The sequence below is a fragment of the Fukomys damarensis genome, unplaced genomic scaffold (genome assembly GCF_012274545.1).
Source record: "Fukomys damarensis isolate Sample0158 unplaced genomic scaffold, DMR_v1.0_HiC HiC_scaffold_37, whole genome shotgun sequence".
Lineage (NCBI taxonomy): Eukaryota > Metazoa > Chordata > Mammalia > Rodentia > Bathyergidae > Fukomys > Fukomys damarensis.
Window position 1 is genome coordinate 61,837,003 of NW_022900949.1, and position 23,908 is coordinate 61,860,910.

The 23,908-nt window shown below is 40.4% G+C and overlaps 1 protein-coding gene across 1 annotated transcript in view; it reads left to right on the forward strand.

Moving 5' to 3' along the window:
• Positions 1-23,638, forward strand: part of LOC104871115 (ventricular zone-expressed PH domain-containing protein homolog 1) — a 127,810-nt gene extending 104,172 nt beyond the window's left edge. Inside the window, 3 exon segments of the mRNA XM_033759574.1 lie at positions 21,726-21,935; positions 22,552-22,847; positions 23,212-23,638. Of these exon segments, the coding sequence (XP_033615465.1) occupies positions 21,726-21,935; positions 22,552-22,847; positions 23,212-23,261 (556 nt within the window). The 3' untranslated portion in view covers positions 23,262-23,638.
• The last annotated feature ends 270 nt before the right edge of the window (positions 23,639-23,908 follow it).

A 23,908-nucleotide genomic window follows, 5' to 3' on the forward strand; every position in this document is an offset into this window, starting at 1 on the left:
TAGCCAGAAGATTGTTATTTCTTATCAATTATGGTTGTTTTAGAAGTTAAATCACTGCAAAATGTTAACAGACCCTTTTTCTTATTGCTGAGACAAAATACCCAGTACCCGAAGTTGGAGGGGAAGGGGTTTACTTGGCTTACAGTTCATAAAGTTTTCAGTCCATAATCGGGCTGGCTCTGAGACTGGGATGGCAAACAAACATCAAAGAGGAGAAAAACATGGTGCTCCCAAGGCAGCAAGGAGAGTCAACAGCGTCTCCCTGCCCCTTTTATCTCATTCGGACCCCTTAGGGCAGGCAGCACTCACCCCCTTCGTCCCAGGGCCCTTGAGCCTAGCACTGCACCGTGAATCAGTTCCAGCTTCACACACCCTGGATCCAGCCCATGACCACACCGGGAGATATCTAGACCCAAATCATAGCACCATTTTGACATAATAATCACGATATTACCTTTGAAATGCATTTAAACGTCTATTTTAGTATAGAACAGCCTTGTTAGTCAACCATCCCCACCTAGTACACAAAGAAGCTCTCACCTCATTTGTTTTCCTTTCAAAGAAGCATGTAGCATTGTCTGGACTGCTCAGTGACTGAGGTCTCTACGTGTAGGGTCACATCACAGAAGCTTTAAAAAAACCTACAATTTGGTGGTTTCATGCTGGCTTGATATGTACCACTTCTCCCAAGTAGCTGGAGCACAGATGTAGGGGAAATAAACGTAACTCCCAACCTGCTAGATGTCAGACACTCTGAGTTTGTGTTTCCTAAAGTTGAAGATGAATTCTAAGGAACAACTGAAGGTAAGAGTAGGGAGATTTATTGGGGAACAGGAACAGCTCCTGAGAGACAGGAGGGGTCCCAAATGACCCCTCCTCTTGCTCCAATGTGGCAGCAGGCAAAAAGGCCCAGGACTTTCTAAAAACAATGTCGTTTTGTATGACCAAGGAGTATGTTACGAGGAAAGCGACCTTTGGAGATGCCAGTGAAGTTGTAGATTGGAGTCACGGGCTAGTGGGCTCGCCACCCCTTCCTAAAGATTTTGAATTTTCCTCTGCAGGCAATGAGGAGTCACTGTAGCATTTTGTCCATGGTTCAGTATGCTCAGAATCCGCCTCAGGAAGCACACTCTGGTCTTATTGCTGAGAATGTCTCAGTCTTCTGAGATACATATCAAAAGATGTAACTGGCCATGAAGAAATTCTAAATGGTGGTGGTGGGGTGAAAACCGCCCATGGTATGGATGGGGTGAAAGCAGGATTATGTGTTTGAAGAGTGAGAGTGAACGCAATGCACAAAACTGCCCCCCAAATTTTGTCTTTGGATGTAATAAGGATGGCCTTGCAGGAAAGAGGAGAGGCTTTATTTCTCTGTGCTTTTCTTTTCTTCATAGGAAGATGTTTGACATTTAAAAATAAACTTTAAAAGGTAACTAGCACTTTCAAGTATGTATGCAATTTCATTTGATCCTTATGAGCACCCTGCAGGATGGGAAGGGCAAGTATCATTATTCCTGTTTTATAGAAAAAGAAAAAACAGAAGCTCAGGTGAAGAAAAAGTAACAGAAGCTCAGGGGCCCCTTAAACATCTGCCCAGTATTACACAGTAACTAAGCGATAGAGGAGAGACTCAGTGCGCAGCCTCACCCTTCAGATCTTACTCCCTGGAAGATACTCAGTTCTGGAGATCATCCAGTTCTCACTAGAGATGATCTGAGACTAATGCCACATTTCGTGTGGTTTTGGAGTAACAGACGGTGAGCACTACTTCTAGCGTGAAACAAGGATTTTAAAACCACAAGAAGCTGTCTTGACAAACAACTGCAAACGTAGTCACAGGAATCAGCCGGATGCAGGGCCCAGAGGTCCCAAGAGACATCACCTGGGGCTCGAAGGGTTCACAGTCAGAGTATGTACTTGGGCCTTGGTGTTGTTGGAACTATCAGGTCCTGAGTGAGACCTGGATGAACTCAGGGATAGAAAGCCTCAGAAGTCACGGCTGATCACTATACTGAGATCATAGAATTAGGATGAAATAATCAAGCATAGGGGTGGGATACGGGGAGGAGAGTGGATGAAAATCCAGAAATACCTAGCTTGGGTGGTTGTGTAGACCTGGAAGAGGATGCTGTTAATCAAGAAAGGAGGTAGCAGAAGGGGAGTATCTCTGGGAAAAAATAAACAGAGAATATTAACATTAAAGTCAATAATAACAATTCATTAGAGGAAGCCAGTTTGAATATATCCCTTTATCCCAACACCGTAGTTTTGATTGAGATGTAAAAGTGTATTATCACCTGGTTCAGTGTAGAAATGCCTGCAGTGAGGATTCCTCAATCTTGGTATTACTGATATCTAGGCTAGATAATTCTTGGCTGTAGAGCTGCTTGTACATTATAGAATATTTACCAACAACTCTGGCCTCTACCCTCTACATTGCTAGTAACAGCAATGCCTCTCAGGTTTGGATAATCAGTTTAGTCGCTACGTGGCCGACGAGACAAAAACTGCACGCAGCTGAGAGCCACACGTACCCCTCAAGAACAGCCCTTCTACAGACACACGTCTTACCGAGCAACGACCTAAACATGGCAGCTTGTAAAGCCACTTTGGGCAATTCTCAGGATGTGGCTTCTGAAACACGGGGTAGGTCGCTGCAGCCGGTGTTCTGGAAGCCCCTGTGTACTGTGTGCCCAGCCAGCCTGCTCGTGCCTGCTTCCGGGCAGGACGGATTCATGTGTCAGAAGCAAAAGCTCAAGCACATGTTCTGGCCAGGAGAGCATCTGCTCTCTGTTCCCCAGACCAACACAAGGCTGCAAGTGACTAACAGACATTTCTTAGACTGTGAGTGTGAAAAAGATTTATATCAATGAAAAAAAAAGTGTTATACAAAGGTGCTGTACTGGGTGTTATCACAGGAAAATTAATCCTTAAAAATTAATCCCAACCCAATTAGCAATAACCAGTTTTGTCATGGAAAAAATTTAGGAAACAAGTAGGTAAAAGGAAAGCATATTTCACTATTTAAAAATTAGCATACTTGTATGAGAATGCATTAAAGTTCTTCCTTTAGTGTTCTTAATGAGGGGGGAGAGCAAAATATGAAGAGATGGAAAGGTTACCACTCATCCCAAATATCACCACTACCTCAGCCTCTCTCAATTCAAAATACTTCTCCAAGTTCAGTGCCCACTGCCAGCCTTTTTCTAATAGATTATCATTATTCTATAATTATTCTATGGGAAATGGAAAATGAGGATGTGAAGAGCTAGCCTTCTTCTTTGGGCTGGATGCTAAAGCTTTCCTCCCGGCATTTTTTGCCTGAGTAGCCTATATTGTGACCATTTTTCGCCTGTCATCTTAATCTGCAACCCCAAAGCGGAAAGGTCTCTGCTTTTGTCTAAGTATAGAGCAAAATCTGATCCTTACAGTTAAAGGGAAAGTGAATAGCTCCTGAAAGAAAATTAGAGACGATGAAATTGAAAACAGATGTCTACTAATTTATAAATCTGACACATAGCTCAGTGGGCCAGATTTAAGACTTCAGGCCAAAACTGCAAGACTATCAAAAGAAAAACAATTAGCATCCTACAGAGAATGAAAAACCAAAGCAGACAAGCTTTCCTTCTGCCATATGATTCTGAATAAATTGAGTTTTATAAGATGCACCAGGTGAGAACACTTTTTCTGTTCCTCTGTGTTAAAAGGAGGTTTCTGTTAAAATAAAAACAAGAGAAGCTAAATAATAAGACAGCCCATCCCAAGTTCAATTCCTGGTACCAAAAAGAAAGACAGCCCACCGAAACATTTAGATTTTAAAATTAATTCTAGAGAAACAGCAATTATGGATACAACAGCAATTATAGATTAGCAGGAAGAAGTGCAAGGATAGGAAAACAGATCCATGTCTTTTGAACCTAGGAATGTTTTATTAGCCTTCTGGGTAGCCTTTAACCAGTGGTCTGTCTGCCTGCTAGGACCCAGTCAGAGTTGGGAAAGGAGAGGATGAGCTCCTGGCAACTGTGTGGCTGAGCAGTCTATCAGTCATTCAACCGATCGATCATTCAGCCCCAGGCTTTGGGGGTAGGTGGGGGGCATGTGTGATAATTCCCTCAGATCTCACTTTCAGACCCATCAATGTCACAGAGAAAGAATCTGTTCCTAAGGAAAGTTTAAAGCAAAGCACACTATTATGATCCTTTGCTGTATTAGTGGTAATAGCGGTAGTTGTGAGATTTTGTGTTTGTTTTGTTTTTAAGAATTCCGCCTGAAAATAAAATAGGAGGGTGGAAGATAAATTATAATCAAAATGGATTGTGCAGGAATAAAACTAATTTCAGTATTAATGGAAAGAGATGATACAATGGAAGGGAAAATAATACAACAGCATGTGGGGAGACTGAAGGGAAATAGAATAAGGAGTTCCGTCACAGGACAATGGCCTCAGGAAATCTGTCCTCCTTGGAGTGGCCCCACAGTCTTACTCCAGCATAAACCCCACGCCAAAAATGTATATATATATAAAAAAAAAGAACCAAAATAGAGAGCCAGGCATTTGATTCAATGCGTGACCCTAACCTGCAGCCAAGAAACAGGGCCCAGAAAGACCTTTCTAAAAAAGTTCTGAGATCCTTCACGAGCCATCATTGCAGAGCCCATCTGGACACCGTGGGAGTCAGGTCAGAACCTGAACTTGCTATGATACATAGTTCCCCAAGACATTACCTCAGAATTTAGAGGTGTTGTCTCTTCACTCTGAGCAAGGCAGAAATTGCAGAGCACGGGAACACTCATCTGCAGTTTTGCAAAGAATGCTGCTCTAGGTCTCATCAAGCTTAAACCTGCTCCTACTATGAACCAAATCCTGTGCTAGGGACTTCACCTACATCATACTGTTTAATTCTCACAACAACAAAGTCTTTTAATATGCATTAGGATTATAGAGGCTTCATGTTAAAGCACAATGGAATAAACCTAGCAGAGTGGCATGAACAGAGTAAAATCCTCTACGTAGCCCCTAATTGTCTTGTCGGCCGATGGTAATGTCTGGAGAGGCAATAGCACTAGTACCCAATGTAAGTTCAGAGAATTTCCTTTCCTTTCTTTGTTTAGTCTGGTGCAGTGGATTTCATATTTTAGTGCAGATGAGAGTTATAGTGTCCATAGCATTTCATGTGTAATTCAAAAAAATAGTAAAGGAATGTCAAAGGTCACTTGCCTATTCCTATGCAAAATGGGACCCTGCTAACCCTCTAGAACGCCCTCTTCGTGTCTCTCTTCCCCTGAAGGCTGCTGTTCTGCACAACACCAGCCTATTCCCACTTGCCTACAAGGTCTTCCCACCCACTCTTGCCTAGGAATCTTACTTTGCTTGGAGCTACTGCAGCTCCTACTGCTTCTGCACGGCCTGGGCACCTGGGGTCCTGCTTGGGAGTGCTAGGTACCTTCCTCCGTTCCTCTACTGGCCTCAAACCCAAAGAGCTATTCCGAGCAAAGCATAGTCTTAAAATGCTTACAAGAACTCCCACTTTTTTAGGCAAGACATGTTTACACAAAGAGAAAATTGATTCTTTGAGAGCAACTGTTGGCTCAGGGAATGTACAAGAGTCAGTTCATGACCATAATCAAAACCATGCAATATTCTGGTCAGCACTGCCTCCTGCCTAGCAAAAATTGATTATAATTCTGCCCCACCAAGGTAGCTTTTGAGAATGAAATGAGAGTTTTAATAAGAAATACGTGTGTCTTTTCAATCTAGAACCATTCACGGTGATCACTTGTATAAAAAGGAAATCCTAGCAGCATTTGTGGCTGAAGTGTGGCTGTTGTTAGTCCTCTGTGCCTAGAGAGGCTTTAGTTTCCTGCCCTCTTCTTACTGAAGAGGTTAAGTCTGACATGTGGTACCATTTATGTCCCATCTGTTGTTCATTACTCCACCATTTGTCCTTCCTTAAACAGTATTTAGGGTGATGGAAGGTCTTTAAAGGTATCTCAGGAATTCATTCATCTGCAAGAGATGTAGGTGGAAGACATCGTTATCAGAGTTAGAGACAATGAAGTGAGGCCTGGGAGTGTGAGACCCGAGAGGGGCTGGCTCTGCGGGATGTGGACAGAGGGGGTCAGGACTAGAGCCCTGCATGGAGTGTAAGCAGTAAAAGTCCAGCTTTTCCAGAGGATCCGGGCTCCTTTCCTGAAACACAGCAATGTTCAAAACACAGGACACACGACAAGGGAGAAGAGGCTGTGGTCAAGCTCCTATGGCCTGACTTCCCATTTCAAACAAGGGAGAGCACCGAACTTCTAGCCTGGGGAAGAGGAAAAGTGTACTTGGGGAGAAGCCATGAAAGGGGCTTGACCCTCTCCAGCCCCATGTGGGATGAGTGACAATTCTTCACCAGCTCTCAATGGACCCTGATGATCTTGCTGCCTAATATTTTGGATCCCCAAATGCTTCCTGTTCCTTTTCACCATCTGTCAGAATTGAACTTTAAAGTTGCCATTTGCATATGTTCTGAGTTTTGAAATCTTTTCAGTTTGGATAAAAGGAAGGTGCCAAAGTTCATTTTTCAAAGCACTGTGCGGGTTGCTCTGTGACCATATATCCACTCTGTTTCGGGGTCTGGTTCCCATAGGATGTTGTACAGAGATAGTAGGCTGCAATAATTCTTCTTGGTTACAGTGGTAGGACCGGTCCCATAACATGTATTATTTATGCCTAGTATAGATTAAGATATAACTGAATCAAACACCTTCTGAGAGGCAGTATGTGTTGAGAGCAGATATTAAATGAATGAGCTCTTGAGACAGACATTCTCATTCAATGCGGGGTAGAATAAGTGACTTTCAGGCAATTACTCCACATCTCTGAGACTTTTTCTCATCTTTAAATGAAACTACTAATAGGACCTGCCTCCCTCAATTGTGTGAGAAGCAGTTCCTGTGTAGTGGAACCCTTATCTGTGGTTAATAATTTCCAAGACCCCCAACACAGACCTAAAACCCCAGATAGTACCAAGATATACTGCTACCTACATGTACTATGCTTATTTCAATATCTACGTATAGATGATAATGCTTAATTCATAAATTAGGCATAGCAAGAGGTTAAAACAATAATTAATGATAAAGTAGAAATAATTACAGCAATATGCTGTAATAAAAATTAAGCAAGTGTGATCTCTCTCTTCCCTTCTCAAAATATCTTACTGTACTTTAAACTTTTCACTTAAAAGAACTTTACAGCCTCCCTGGGTTACCAGCGTCACTCTGCTTTATCTAATTGGCCAGCATCATTATTCTTGTGCTTTAGGCCTTTATTAAGTTAAAAAAAAGAGGGGGAGGGGGTTACTTAAACACAAGTGCTTCGATATACCACAATAATTGGTAGGATACCAGACAGCTCCTAAATAATCGGTGGGTAGTACCTACAACGTGGATGTTTGGCCAAAAAGATGTTTCGTGTCTCAGGTGGACCAAACAGGGTGGTACAAGGCTTCATCATGCTACTCAGAATGATGCACAGTTTAGAGCTTATGAATTGCTTGTGTCTGTAATTTTCCATTTAATATCTTGAGTAACTGAATCTTCAGAAAGCAAAATTGAATCACCAGGAGGCACTAATGGACTGGATATACAACATTTATTGCCTATGCTTAGAAAGTCCTTAGTAAATGGGAGCTATTAGGATTAGTACTTTGTCCCAGGTGGGCATTGAAGTAGGTGATTTTATTTAGCATTCTTCTGGGCCAGAACTACTCAAAGTGTGCCCCCGCAGTCCAGTGCCCATCCGCAGACTGTTTCTTACCATATGGCCACAAAGTTATTACAGAAATTGAAAAAAAACAAGGCCAGTCTGGGCTACATAGGGAGTTCAAGGCCAGCCTGAACTATGCAGTGAGACTCCGTCAAAAAATATAAAAGAGGCTCACAAAACAGGTCTAAATAAATGCAAAAAAATTGAAGTCATCCCCTGTTTATTATCAGATCATAGTGCAATCAAACTAGACATCAATAGCACAAGAAACTATAGAAACTTCACAAGCACATGGAAACTGAACAACACTCTCCTAAACAATCAATGGATTACAGAGGAAATTAAAGAAGAAATTAGACAGTTTTTACAAATAAATGAGAATGCCAATACAACATACAGGAATCTTTGGGACACAATGAAAGCAGTTCTACGTGGAAAATTCATAACATTGAATGCCCACACTAGGAAAACAGAGCGGGCTCAAATAAACAACTTAACGATGAAACTTAGACTCCTAGAAAAACAAGAGCAAGAAAAACCCAAAGCTCGAACAAGAGAGGAAATTATAAAGATCAGAGCAGAAATCAATGCAATTGAAATTAAGAAAACGATACAAAAAATAAATGAAACAAAGAGCTGGTTTTTTGAAAGAATAAATAAAATTGACAAACCCTTAGCTAATCTTATCAAAAAAAGGAAAGAAAAGGCTCAGATCCATGCAATTAGGAATGAAAAAGGCGAAGTCACAACAGATCCGAAAGAAATCCAGAGGATCATGAACACCTACTTTGAGAACCTGTACTCTAATAAAATGGAAAACACAGAAGAAATGGACAGATTTCTAGATACTTATGAATTACCAAAGTTGAACGAAGAAGATAAAAACATTTTAAACACCCCAATCACAATCAGTGAAATTGAAAATGTAATTAAAAACTTACCAACAAAGAAAAGCCCAGGCCCTGATGGATTCACTGCTGAATTTTACAAGACATTTAGAGAAGAACTACTACCATTACTCTTCAAACTTTTCAATGAAATTGAAAGAGAAGCTATACTTCCAAATTCATTCCTGGAAGCAAGTATCACTCTGATTCCCAAACCAGAGAAAGATACAACCAAAAAGGAGAACTACAGACCAATCTCCTTAATGAATATAGATGCAAAAATCCTTAATAAGATACTAGCAAACAGAATACAGAGGATTATTAAGAAGATCATCCATCATGACCAAGTCGGATTTATTCCAGAGATGCAAGGGTGGTTCAACATACGAAAGTCAGTGAATGTAATACATTATATTAACAAAGTCAAGGACAAAAACCATATGATCCTCTCAATAGATGCAGAAAAAGCATTTGATAAAATTCAACACCCATTCATGATAAAAACCCTGCAAAAAATTGGAATAGATGGTCTATACCTCAATTTAATAAAGGCTATTTATGAAAAACCATCAGCCAACATCATATTGAATGGCCAAAAACTGAAAACCTTCATGTTAAAATCAGGAACAAGACAAGGATGCCCACTATCGCCACTTCTCTTCAATATAGTTCTGGAAACATTAGCCACAGCAATTAGACAAGAGAAAGAAATTAAAGCAATAAAGATAGGAAAGGAAGAAGTTAAACTATCATTATTTGCTGATGATATGATACTCTACATTGAAGATCCAAAAAACTCCACCAAAAAACTTCTAGACTTAATTGACAGATTCAGTAAAGTATCTGGATACAAGGTGAATACCCAAAAATCAATAGCCTTTCTATACACAAATAACAGACAGACAGAAAGAGAAATAAGGGAAAAAATTCCTTTTACAATAGCATCCAAAAAAATGAAGTATCTAGGAATCAATCTAACAAAAGAAACAAAAGATCTCTACACTGAAAACTACAGCACTCTGAAAAAAGAAATCGAAGAGGATATAAAAAAATGGAAAGATATCCCCTGCTCCTGGGTAGGAAGAATCAACATAGTGAAAATGGCCATACTACCGAAACTGCTATATACATTCAATGCAATGCCAATTGAAATTCCAACACTATATTTCACAGAACTAGAAAAAAGAATCCAAAAATTCATTTGGAACCACAAGAGACCTAGAATAGCAAAAGCCATTATAGGCAACAGTCACATGGCACCAGGTGTAACAATTCCCAATTTGAAACTATACTACAAAGCCACTGTGATAAAATCAGCATGGTACTGGCAAAGAAATAGGCCTGAGGATCAATGGAACAGACTGGAAGACACAAAAACAAATGCAGATGTACTCAGCTACCTCATCTTCGACAAAGGAGCTCACCATCCTCAGTGGAGGAAAGATAGCCTCTTTAATAAATGGTGTTGGAAAAACTGGATATCAACCTGTCACAGATTAAAATTAGACCCTTATCTTTCGCCATGCACTAAATTAAAATCCAAATGGATTAAAGATCTAAATATTAAAACAGAAACATTAAACTTGCTGGAAAGTAAGTTAGGCAGAACTCTGGAAGACATTGGTATAGGAAAAGACTTTATGAACAAATCCTCAGTAGCACGGGAACTAGCAGAAAGAATCAACAACTGGGATCTCATCTTACTAAAAAGCTTCTGTACTTCAAAAGAAACCATTAGCAGAACTAAGAGACAATCTACAATGTGGGAAAAAATTTTTACCAGCTGTACCTCAGACAAAGGACTATTATCAAGGATATATAAAGAACTCAAAACAATCAGTCCCCCCAAATATAAAGACCCGATCCAAAAATGGGCATCCGAAATGAACAGACATTTCTCATACAAAGAAGTGAAAGCAGCAAGAAAATATATGAAAAAATGTTCCACATCACTGGTCATTCGAGAGATGCAGATGAAAACAACACTGAGATTCCACCTCACCCCACAAAGAATGGCTGCTATCAAGAAATCACACAATAACAAATGTTGGCGGGGTTGTGGGGAGAAAGGAACCCTCCTCCATTGTTGGTGGGAGTGCAGACTAGTGCAACCACTATGGAAATCAATATGGAGATACCTCAAAGAGCTTGGACTGGAGGTTCCATTTGACCCAGCCATCCCTCTGTTGGGTATCTTTCCAAGAGAACTAAAAGAATCATATCACAGAGAAGTATGTGCACCCATGTTTATAGCGGCACAGTTTGTAATAGCTAAATCTTGGAAACAACCTATTTGCCCATCCGTTGGAAACTGGATAAAGAAGATGTGGTTTTTCTATAAAATGGAATATTACTCAGCCATAAAGAGCGAGAGAATAGATTCATTCATAGGAAAATGGATACATATTGAAGATATACTCCTAAGTGAAATAAATAAGTCCCACATGTGTAAATACCAAATAGTTTCCCTGGTGTGAATATTCTGCAACAATGCATAAGATTCTAATAAGATTACTGACATTTAGAAATGGGAGGAAAGGAGCTAAAGGTGTAGGGAAGGTGTGATACGTAGGGGAAGAACAAAAAGGGAAAAGAAAAAAATGTGAGAGAATGAAAAGATGAAAATAAAGTGTTTGTAGATGGGGAGGGGAGGAGGGGGTGAAGGGAGGGCAGAGGTAAGGGGAAAAAAATGAGAATCAAGACTTGCCATGTAAAGGTACATGATCCCAACAATGAATGTAACTGTACTGTATCCCTAAATGTACCAATAAACTCAATAAAAAAAAAATTGAAAAAAAAATATATATAAAAGAAAGAAGAGGGGGCGAAGCCGGTGGGGCTTGATTCTGGGGCTGCCAGTCGCTGCTCTCAGTGGAGGTGCAGTTGTGGGGGCCCGGCTTCTTGGGGTGGGGGGCCCCCTATTCTGGGTGTGTTCCCTGGTTGACAGCCACAAGGACTGAGACTGCCTGGACGAGGGGCGGGGGACGAACGTGGCTTCTGCGCTGGCAGCTCTGTCTGGGGAAGAGAAGAAATGCGAACTTCTCAAGAGTGCTTTAGAACCAAAGGAGACAACAACAAATCCGGGTCATCTGAAGTTTATTGGCTCCCAGGACGAAGTTGGAGATCACTGCTCAAGCGTAACCAAGTGCTGTCCTGTCCTGGAAACTGGCCAAGATGATTGAAGCCCAGGAGAAAAAGAAAGAAGAAACAAAACCGTCAAGAAAATATTGCAAAAACTAAACAACTGAGAAAAGATTGAAGGGATGAACAGGCTCTACCAAAGAAAAAAGTCATTTGGAAAATTAGGCAGCTTTGGAAGGACCCCAAGAGATTTCTTTGGATTTCATGGAAGTTATTACTGTCCATATCAAAGAATCATTCTGGAATGTGACCTCGATGCTGTAGTAACTTTTAGGTTTGGGCGTAGATGTTTGCTGGTGATCACTGGCAGTTATTATAAATTAGGATTTGATTAATCTGGTTGAGTATAACCAACGCCTAACCCAGAATACTCCAAAATCCAAAATTGTATGCACAGATGTGATACCACAAGTGGAAAACTCCCCAGCTGACCTCTCGTGGGTCTCAGTCAAACTACAGATGTACTAAAAATGTATAAAATTTTTCCAGCTTATATAAAACAAATGAATTTCCTCAAGATGTCTCATTATGTATATGCAAGTATTCCAAAATCTGAAAACATCTAAAAACGTTTCTGGTTCCAAGCATTTCAGAGAAGGAACATTCAAGCTGTAGTATTGACTTAGTCATTTGCCATTTTATATTATGCTCTGAAATAAAAGTGACCCATGGAAACAAATAACTTTACATTATGAACTCTATTCAAATAGTGGTTTAAAACAGGGTCCTGTTTTCGACAAAGGATAGTAAGAAGTTAAAAGCAAACTTACCCTCTTTGAGGTGAAAGTTTGCTTGGGCTTAAAAGAGATACAGTATATTAATCACATCTTTTATCATTATTGCTTATTTCTTGGAATCATTTCTGGCTTTTTCAAAGTGAAATAATATTGACAAGTACATCTATTCTGTATTTTTCTGGCTTTAGCCTTTGAGACAACTGGTAATTATCAAGGCATTCTGCATTTTTAAAAAAATAATTTTTAAAAGAATTGTCTTATTTTGATTTATGTACAGTACCACCGACTAGATATGATGATTTTTGTACCTAGAAACACTGCCACTTTCTTAGCAATGAGTTGTTGAGTAACACTATGGTTTAAAACTTGCAGTAAAAATGCCAAACACTACAGTACCTTGGAAGTAGTTTTTTTTGTACTAAAACTGTGAAATAGTTAAAATATCTTATCACATAATTTGCTTTTATATAGATAACACTTGTTTTTATTCCATTTGTTTTAACTTACATGGGAGTGATGTCCTCTACTTTTTGGTCAGACAGTTTAAGGTAAAAATTAAAACTTCAGTTTATGTTTTTAAAGGAGCTATTAAAGAGTAAACATTTAAATCATGTTTTGTAAGTGGTAAAGTCCCAAACTTCGGAAAAATTTGGTTGGGCATAGTAGTAATTGCACAATGAGATTAATTACATCAAAATAAGGATGTGCTACAGTAGGTCCAGAGCTAAAAGATCTTTTGATTAATAGTATAACCAGAATTTTTTACTATTAAACATGGCTTTTCTAAATGCATGGTCCAGTGATTTTATTTACTGCTGTATTTACTAGCTTAATGTTTTCACCTCTGGTGGTGAATTGTAAGTTACTGTGATTGTCCAACACCTTTAATTTAAAAATGAAACTAGGTATAAAGTAAATTTGATACTTTTTTATAAAAAAAGAGAGAGCTTAGAAATTTTATAGCAACTCAACCATGCTGCAATATTCAAATATGTGACCAGTGGACATTGTATGTCTTGTTTTCCTCATTGTATTTCCCTAGTAATTTATTTTTACTTTTTTTTCACAAAATACTGGTCTTTGACATATGAAAATTTAAAAAAAACGGTTCTTTGCCATGGATAATCTGCAAACTACTGCCTGAGAACTTTGACGCAGCACAACCCAGACAGATCTGAGCCCCCTCTATAATGGCCAGTATTGTGTTCCTCAAAGTTTCCTTGGGGACCTGAGGGAAAGAGATGAACATATGAGAGGCGATGAGCACACACCCTTTCAGCCACGTGGGATGGCCTACAGCTGAAGGAAAAATAGTCCCTAATGGTATTCATATTGATTCTAAAGCAAAAGGTGGATTTTTTATTACCCGCCAGGCTGTCTTTTAGGCAGACTATTCTATATGTAATTTTGAATTTTAGGGAGACTGGGAGTTCTGTCACAGCCTTTTGGGATTTTTATCCTCAGCTCCATCATTAATGTGATTTTAACTAATTGCCTGACTGCCTGCCTTTCCCTTCCTTCCCTTCTTTTTCTTTTTCTTTCTTTCTTTCTTTCTTCCTCTCTTTCTTTCTTTTTTGGTACCAGGGATCAAACTCAGGACCATGTGCTTGCCAGGCAGGTGCAGTGCCACTGAGCCAGATACTTAGCTATATATATATATATATATATATATACACACACACACACACATACACACAAATATATATATTACAATATATATATATTTGTACTAGGGATCAAACTTAGGGCCTTAGACCTGGCCCTCCTCCATTTCTGAATAACTACGTTTCTACCTATTAAAAATGGGGTAGGATATCATGTTTCGGGTAAAGACCATAAAAGGATCACCAAAAAGGAAATTTTAACTATTTTTCTTGCTCTTCCAATGTCACACTCAAGAGACTGACAATGTTAACTGTAGAAACTCCATTGCCAGCTGATTACCTCCTCCTGTCCTCCGGTGATGAAGTTAGCCTGGAAAAGGAGGCTGTGTTGCTTTTACGGTTCCCACTCCGGATCCCGAGGGCTATGCTGATGTGCCCACTGTACGTTTTTGTACTCCTGGATAGTTTACAAAGTGCTCTGGTAATATGTGCCACATCTAATGGCAATTTGTGAGGATGGAGCAGCCTTCTGTTAGGGCTGCTGCAGGCCGATGTTCCCAGCTGAGACGGGAATCTTTTTTTTTTTTTTTTGGTACCGGGGATTGAACTCGGGTCTTTGAGCTTGCAAGGCAGGCCACCGAAACGCCGAGCTACATCCCCGGCTGAGACAGGAATCTTAACTAAAGACGTGGGAGTGGGAAGCATCTGAACCAGCACTGTCCATGGAAAAACCTGAAAATATCTTTTTACCTTAGAAATTAAAGGGGCTCTGGAAAGATGAAAGATGATAAAGCCCACGAATTCCAAATAGTGCCCAGATTGCTTTTGTCTCACCTTATTCCAGAATTCCTAGAATATGTAGCAGCCTTGCATGATGGCTAGAACATGCTGGTCTACTTCAGCTTCTGTTCTGTTCTTCTATGTCTGGACGGGTGCTTCTCAACTTGAAAGCGCTGCTGACCGTCCGGGAATGCGCGTTCGGATTTCGTAGATCTGGGGCAGAACCCGAGTTTCTGCATTCCCAACAAGCTCCAAAGAGGGTCTAAACGCTGCTGGCCCGGGGATCTTATTTTGAGAGTCAGGGGTACAGGCTTTGCGTACTTGTCTTGTCTCTGACTCATTCTATCCCACGTTGGTTAAATGACTGAAAAATGAGCAAATGGCACCAAGACTTAACATTTTTGTTCTAATTGCAAGAATTTCTCTCTCAATGCCTACAATGGCTTAAAATTCATACTTGTAGTACAAAGAGTCTTTAAGCTATTTGCATGTCTCAGTTCTTATATCCTCAAACAGTAGAAAACTGCGTCCCGTAGCGTGCATTAGACTGCTGTAGGGAAGGGGCGGTATTTACGGCTCTCCCCGGCTATGAGCAGGAAATGCTTACCTTCCACCTGTACAGGCCTTGCTCTCCTCCTTCGTCAAGACACAAAATGTTCACAGTGCGCAGTAGCCAAGTGGCTTTACCACTTCTATTCTTCATGCCCATTCTGTAAGGTTCTGCGGTCCAATTCATTACCTTATATAATGTTTTCACCAATGCGTGCAGTACTAATAATTCTATTTCTAGCTGATAAAAATAAGAATTATAGAGTCCTAAAGAGATTTACCACATCACTGGTAAACAGGAAATCAGAGGCACGACGCGAGGTCTTTCCTGTTTAGGTCACGATCAGTCCACTCCCCACAACCTCTCCTTTTGAAATCCCTTTTTAAGAATCTCATACGTGCGAAATAAACCACGAGGGCATTTCTTTCCAGTGAAACTCTCCCTTGGCATAGTCTCAACTGGGCATTTGCTCATCTTTATGTGTGCTCACGGAGCCGGTCAGAAACAGAAGGGAACCGGGACCGAGACTACCACAGTCCTATCTTTTAGTACTCCAGTAACCGCTCCAGCAGCACTCATCCAAACAGAGCATAGGACTCTGGAGCTGAGGGCTCGTCTCTGTCCTTCTTATGGTGACTGATGACCCAAGATATTGCTGAAGAGTAAGGAAAATAAAAGCCTAAGAATGTAGAACTCCAGCGTGGATCTGCTCCGTTCCATTCTGTGACTTTGCGAATAAGTTCAGCTCTGCAGTAGTATACAGCCTGGACACGGCATCCTTAGCCACGATCCTCTAACATTAACTGATAACATTTTCCTTTGCTGTGAGGAGCCAAGAAGAGAGGCTGCCAATCTCTCCCCGCTGCCAGCTCTGCAGTGTCATCTCTCGGTTTGACGAGAGCCGTAAGCTGCACAAGGCCAGTTTGTTTCTCAGGCGAGTCCCAGCTCACACAAGAGGGAAGTAATTAGGCCTCCCCTTGGGCATCCAGAGAGGTACTTTTAAAATCTTTTCTTTGGCAACAGAGACCAGAAATTGTTCAGACTGGAAATCATCTGAGCCTTTTGTAATGTGGCACATTGAGTTAAGGCCAAGTTAATATTTAGGGGATTATAGAACTCTGGCAAAGATTTCTGTAGAATTACCTCTGGAGTGAAAGTGACAAATGAGAAAGGAATAACCCCCTGTATGAGTCCAGCCCACTGGCCCGCACCCCACTCCCGTAAATACAGACACGGGACCAGAATTCTTACATTCGCGGTGCCTTTGCTTGCTCTAGAAGAAAAGCAGAAGAGTTTGTCACTGGAAAATGTCTTTGTCTTTGTTTTTGAGAAAAGCCCTCTATCATTTTACATCATATTTTAAAAGCAAAAAGAGAAGTGAAGGATCAGGAACTGTTCACTGTAAACCAAAGCTTCCAACCTGTCATTTCTTGACCTTCTAACCCACTGGAATAAAAATTTGTCCTGCCTCTCTACTTTCAAAACCTGGGGAAGGCGGAGGATGGCTCGCCTAGCACGCCAAAGGCCAGGGGTTTAATCCTCAGCAAAACAAACAAACAAACAGAAACCAAACAACAACAACAAAAATACCCTGGAACGTGCCCTGGTGGATGGGCACCGAGTGAAAGTTCTTGGTGACTCTCCTTTGTCACTTCTGTTCTCTTCGAGTATTCGAATCACAACACAAAGGGATGCGAATAGGAGAAAATTTTTGTAGGAACATTTTTAGTCATCAGCAGCACTCAGCAGCCTCATATCTGGAGATCAGTTATTTCTTTGTGGCTTTTCACTCTTCTTATTTTTGCGCCCACCTTTGCTCTCTGCTTCTCCCACACCTCATATTTACTGAGTCGCGGAGTGCCACCCTCGCCCCAGATGGGCAGGGCCTCGTGGGTATCTGGTAGACCTCGGGAGACAACTGCAAGGCAGGCTGACCTCGGACACCTAGGTGGTTTCCCTTGCCTCGCAGACATTCCAGGGAGCTGGGTGTGCCCAGCACTGCACAGATGGAAGGCAGCAAGGACAAGCAGCCGTACAGGTCCGTGCCTGCCAACAGCAGGGCTCATCCTGATCCCACGGCCAGATTTAGCCGGTAAATGTACGGGCAGCCTATTGAATTTCAGGTAAAGAACACATAATTTTTTAGTGTTTTTAGTATGATAATCTTAGTATAGTGCAATACATTTTGTTATGTCCCACTAGAGAGACGTAATAAAATATTAAATATTAATAAACACAATTATGAGATAAAAAACATAGAAATTGTACACACACGTATATAAATACATGTAAATATAACAAAATATTTAAAACATATCCATAAAATATTTTCAGTTTCTAAAATACATTTAATATATATAATAAAAATAAATAACTTTTAAAATATTTGTTGTTTACTTGAAATTCAGATTTCACCAGGTGCTTTGCATTTTACTGGCAACCCAACCCTGAAGGCAGCAGACCTGCCCCTCTTGGAGTCAGGGGGTGTCTAGGGATGACCTAGAACTTCTCTTCTGCCCAGAGGCTCCTCATGAGAATGCTAAGAGGATGAAGGAAGGCTGCTCCCAGCTGGTAGAGCTCTGACCCATTCAAGCTCTGGTGCTTAGTAACCAACGTTAACCAGGAAAGGGGACTGAGCTGCAGTTCTCCCCAGTGCCCAGTTACACGGCATTCTCCAGGGGTCATCAGTTTCCTCTCAGATGTGGAAGCCTGATCTGATCACTTCTGGACGACAGATGTCTTCACTAGGTATCAGCACATGGCATTGATGATACAGATAAAACTGTCAAGGTTCCGCTGCAATGAAACCTAACATCTGTCAACTAGAGATAACCCAAAACTGCCTGAAGCAGAGTGGGCCTTCACGCTACGCTGTCATGTGATCTTCCCAGCGACCTGTGAGTTTAGTGTAGTTAATCATTTCTATTTTACAGAACGTGAAATTGATATAAATAAAACAAATAGCCAGGTACATTCCTATAATCGCAGCACTCAGGAGGCTGAGGCAAGAGGATTACTGCAAGTTCAAGGCCAGCCTGGGCTACATAGAAATGTCTGGAATAAAGTTCAAAAATAAAGGTATCTTATTTTTGAACTGTGAATACATTTCTAAGAATCAGAAAAATCCTTATTTAGTAACTACACATGGACAGAAAATTAAAACTTTTTGTGTTGAGAGGATTTACTGGATATTTGAAAATTAATCTTGGTAATCATTATGGTTTGTAACATACCATCCAGTGATAGCCTTACTTTGGTTTCATTTGCAATGGGAGTAAAAGTTCAGAGTCTAGATAGAAGATGTCTTCATCACTTTCTTATCCCTGGAACAAAATACTCACTCGACACCCACAGCTTACAGAAGGAGAGGTTTGTTTGGGCTCTTGGTTTCTGTTCATGGTTGGCTGGTTCCTTGCTCCAAGAGTAAGGCAGAGGGCATGGAGGAAGACAAGGTGTTTAGCCCTTGGTGCCCAGAAAGTGGAGTGAAGGGAAGAGCTGGAGAAGGAGAAGCACACTTCCAGGCTGGCATCACCTCCTAACAGCACAATCAGCTTTGAACTCATCAATGAATGAATTCTGATAAGTAAAGCACCCCTGTGATCCATCACCTTCCCAAAGCCCCACCTCTGAGTACGTGAGCCTATTAGGGGACATTTTAGATCAAAGCCACAACAGATGACAAAGCTCTCCATATGTTTACGTGTAGTCAGTGCCATGTAGAGGTCAGAGAGACATTGTCAAGATCAGCCTTTCTTCCATATACTTGGTTCTTGCAGTCTCCTCATGTGTACTTTATTCAAGCAGGAGATGGATAAATGAATATTTACAAAGCCATAGGAAACATAAAAACTATGTAAGAAAATGATTTAAATCTTATCAGTAATACTTCATTAGGCAATAAATAATAAATGACCTAATCGCCTTCCCGTCTGGTGCCAACAGCAGCTGTCCCTCAGTGGGACTTCAGTGGGACTTACCTTACCAGTGGATCTGATTGCCGAAGGTCCATAACCATAGACCCTCCCTCAAGGCCAGGATGACTCTCTAGGGCAGCCAGAAAAGCTACAGCATCTAGCTCTGCCCACTCACCTGCTCCAGGGTCCAACAGACACAGTCCAGGATGGGTAAGACGTAACTGAGAAGTAGTGGTTACCAGCTCTCCTACATTGGTTTTCCCTGAGAAGAACAGGCTTATTTTAAAAAACTGCATGTGCTGGTCTTTAACCTCACTCAGGTACTGTGCGCATTCACTTTGGCCCTTAGGAAAAAAATAACCATATTTTTAAAAATTTATTTTTCTGTGAGTTTGGGGCCTTTTCTTCAACATCTAGGAAAAATACCAAAATAAGTCATGTAAGAGCCAAGTGTAGTGGCAAACATCTATAATCCCAGCACTTGGGAGGGTGAGGCAGGAGGACCGTCACAAGTTCAAAACCAGCCTGAACTACATATCTCAAAAAATAAAAAACAAAAACAAATTTTAAAAGAAAGTAAATCCACACAGATGAACCAATAAGATCATTAGGCACCTTGGTGATCATACTTTCAGAAACTGTAAATAAATATTTTGTCTGTCTCTGGTACCTGGCATGCTGATTCTAAACCCTTGGAATTTTTAGGCTGATGAGGGCTGTGAGAGATAGTTGGTCACCTGGGCACCTAGAAAGCTTCAAAATGAAGATTAGTCACTAAAAGACCAGAGCATTAGTATAGGGCTGCAACTTTTACTCCATTCCCTACTTTACCCCTTACCTTACCTCCAACCTCTGGGGAAGAAACAGGAGCTAGAGATAGAATTAAACATCAATGACCAATGATTTGATCAATCATGCCTGTGTAATGAAACCTCTACTAAAATCCCTATCGGAGAGGCTGGGAGAACTTGTGGTTGGGCACCAGTTGAAGTGCTGAGTGGGTGTCTTGCTCCATACTTGCCCCATATAGTTCTTACTGAGGTGTGTCATGTATAACAAACCAGCAATAATAAAGCATTTTTCTGAGTCCTGGGAGTCATTCTAGTGAATTATTGAACCCTAGGGGAGGGTATGTGTGTAAAACCCCTGACTTTGTAACCAGGAGGAACAGAAATGTGAGCAGCCTGGGGACTCCACATTAGCAACTGGCACCGAAGAAGTGAAGCCGGGCTGCAGTTTGACACTAACTTCGGGTAGTTGGTGTCAGGACTACACTGAATAGTAGGAACGCCGACTCAGTGTCTGGGGTTGGAGAATCGGCTGGTGGGAAGAGAAAATTATCAAACACATATTTAATATCAGAGATATAGAAATTTTAAAAACAGTTGATATTACCTTTCTTTTTATAAGGAAAAAATTATTAGCACTGTTATACTTGATAGTGATTAAATAAAAAAAAATTTTTTTTGTTACCAGGAATTGAACTCGGTTCCTTGAGCTTGCAGGGCAAGCCACCGAACCCCTGAGCTAAATCCCCAGCCCTAAATAAAAATTTAAGCAGCTCTAGATTGGCTCTATATTACAAGACAGGTAAGGAAAAGCAAATGCATACTGTTTTCCTGTAACTACTCAGTGAGCATCACAGAGCTATTTCTGAAGTTTTTCCGTAGGTTCCTACTCCATCTGGGGCAATGTGACCCCTAAGAAAGGCTCCAAAATTTCACCCCACATGGCCCCTGCCCTCAAGGAGGTCATTTTAATGACCCACAGAGTGGTATATAAACTCTGCTATAAAGATATTGGGAACTATTAATATCTTTCACAGAAAATTGTCTTTCTCCAACATTTTGGGATTCAAAAAGATTTTGCTTGCTTTGAAGGTGAAAGAGCTGCACTGATTTCTACAAATTAACAATGCATGCACTGAGTCTATATGAAATGCTCTTATTCTATCAATTATAATAGAAGCATACTAGCACAATCAAATTTTCTAAAAAATGCCTGGCATGAATTTCACATGAAAGCCATATTTTTGAAGAATTTCTAAATAAGAACATGGTAGATGCCCATTAAAAACTGCTTTTTATTCTCTGAAAGAGAATAAAGTACTTCTAATTTTTAAAAAAGTTGACATAAACTCCGGTGTTTCTAAACTGCTGGCAGAGTAAGTATAAAAGCAACTTCAAAGATATATGTACGTAGCAGATATTTAATAAATATTTATTAAATGACTAAACAAAAATTATCCAGCAAAGTTTCAGTTTTGACTAAGAGATACCTATTTGAGTAAATAATAGTATGACTGTTTTAAGTGTATATATATGCCTATCGTCTAATGCAATAATTTCTGTTCTTTTAGGAGAAAAACCAGCACTGATACTGGGCTCCCTGAGAAAATAAGACAAGTCAATCTCGAGGTAGCTAAAAGTGAAGACCATGAAAAGCTTCAAGTTAAAATCCAGGCTTTTGAAGACAAAATGAATGCTGAAAGCAACACTCCGGGATCTATCAGAACACACAGCTTAAGCCATATTTCCAAGGAAGAAAGAAAAAGCATTATATTTAACAGGTATAAATTTTGTTTGGTTGGCTTTTTAAAGTACGTTTGCTGCTGGTTTTACTATCTTGCTATGAGAGGTGCTTCTCATACGTATCTGCTACCCAGGGCCACCCACAGTTCTGTCTCTTCATGAGTAAGATATCCACAGTGCTCTTATTATCCAAAGAAGCTCACTATTTTAAATGGGGAAATAGAAATCAGAGACAAACCTACAGCTTGTGTCTTTTAAAAACACTTTAGGAACACAGGGGTGCCAATATTGAGAATGGCTGTCATATCTTCTTTTGACTCCTGATGTTAAAAAATTAGAAGCGAAAATAGGAAAAGAATAAAAATATGCAAGTCCACTCTTTTTATAGCCAGTTCTGCCATGAAATTGAATTTTAGACTTTTGATTCTGGAGGTGACATAGATTTTTCAAAGTTTTGGTTTATTACATAGTTGTTTATTAAGTAATTCAGTGTATTACCTAATTTGGTGGTCTATGTGTTATCAACCTGTCAACATTTCACACTCCAGAGAAGCTGCATATTCTTCATGTCCTAGAGCTATAATTCCTTTTCTTGCCAGTGAGTGGCAGTTCGACTTCTTTAACCATTTTAACTTACCCTTTTTTGTGTTACAGGTCAAAAAGTTTGGCTTTGCACACTGTGCTCACAAAGGGTGTGAGTTCGGATGACAGGGAAGAGGAAGCGAGCGCAGGAACAGCGGTCGGCATCTCTCTTTCAGAAACAGACCCACGAAGCCGGAGAAGTGACAGGCTGCCCCTTGAGACAGACACCCACGGGTCACAGCTGAAAAACTCTTCAGCTTCACACCCAATCGTTGTACGTATCGAGTCAGAGAATTGTGAAGAAACCACTACAGGAAACTTCCAGGGAGAAACTCCAGAGATAACCACATATCCTAGACAATACCAAGGTAAGCTGTACTTGCATCTAAAGGAAAACCTCGGTAAAGTGAAAGCATATGACGTGGAAATCACGAAGCAGATCCCTATCCCTGACCAGTGCACCGTTGAAGGTAAGTGCTCCCAACTTCCCCAACTTGCGAAACCGCAGATGTCACTGAAAAACAAGGACAAAACTCCAGATTACGGAAATTACCATATCCTTTTATGGATCTCTTGCAAAAGAGATCATCTTGAAAACATTTTACATTATTTTAATTAGTTTTAATTTAGTAATCACTTTATTTCCCTTTGAGCCTACTTAGATCTGTCTAAATCCTCTGACTGATTTCTGCAGACCTTTATGACGCATTGTTTCTGGTTTCATGTCTCCAGTATTCAGAAAAATCCTGAAAAGAAATCTGTGGTGTTGTAGCAGGCTCTGAGGGCCCAGCAGCAATATCTCTGTTCACGGAATTCTGCAGAAAAGCCCTGTGAAGGCCTAGGCAGCAGCTTCAAGAGATTTTTCTTTCACTCAGCTACTATCCCAAGCACTATGCCCTAAGGTACTGAAGATTTAGACAGCAGACACAGTCCCTCACCTCAAGATTACAGCACAGAAAGAAAATGACAAAAGCAGTTAGCAGGTCAGGAGCCAGCAAGAGTGTGAACCAGTCAGAAAACAAAGGGCAAAGTGAAAATAATGCCAGAAGCCAGACCTCTTTCGGAGCACAACTTAGGGTAGCACCAACAAACAAACAAATATCAACAGCAAAACACATAGAATAAAATTTTAAGTAATGATAGGATCAATAACTGTCTCTCAAGCTACACCAGACTCTTAGGAATAATTAATAATTAGGAATAAGGGGAATAATTAATTGTGAGTCTAATCACAATTTTGATATGCTGTTCATCACAAATATTTCCATCATTTTTTTGCCTGATTTTTTTTTTTTTTTTGAGACATGCTTTTGCTAAGTAGTCCAGGCTGGCCTTGAACTCACAGTGATCCTCCTGCCTCAGCCTCCCAGATGCTGGGATTGCAGGCATGTGCACTACAACTACATTATTTTAATTTTTAAAATATTAT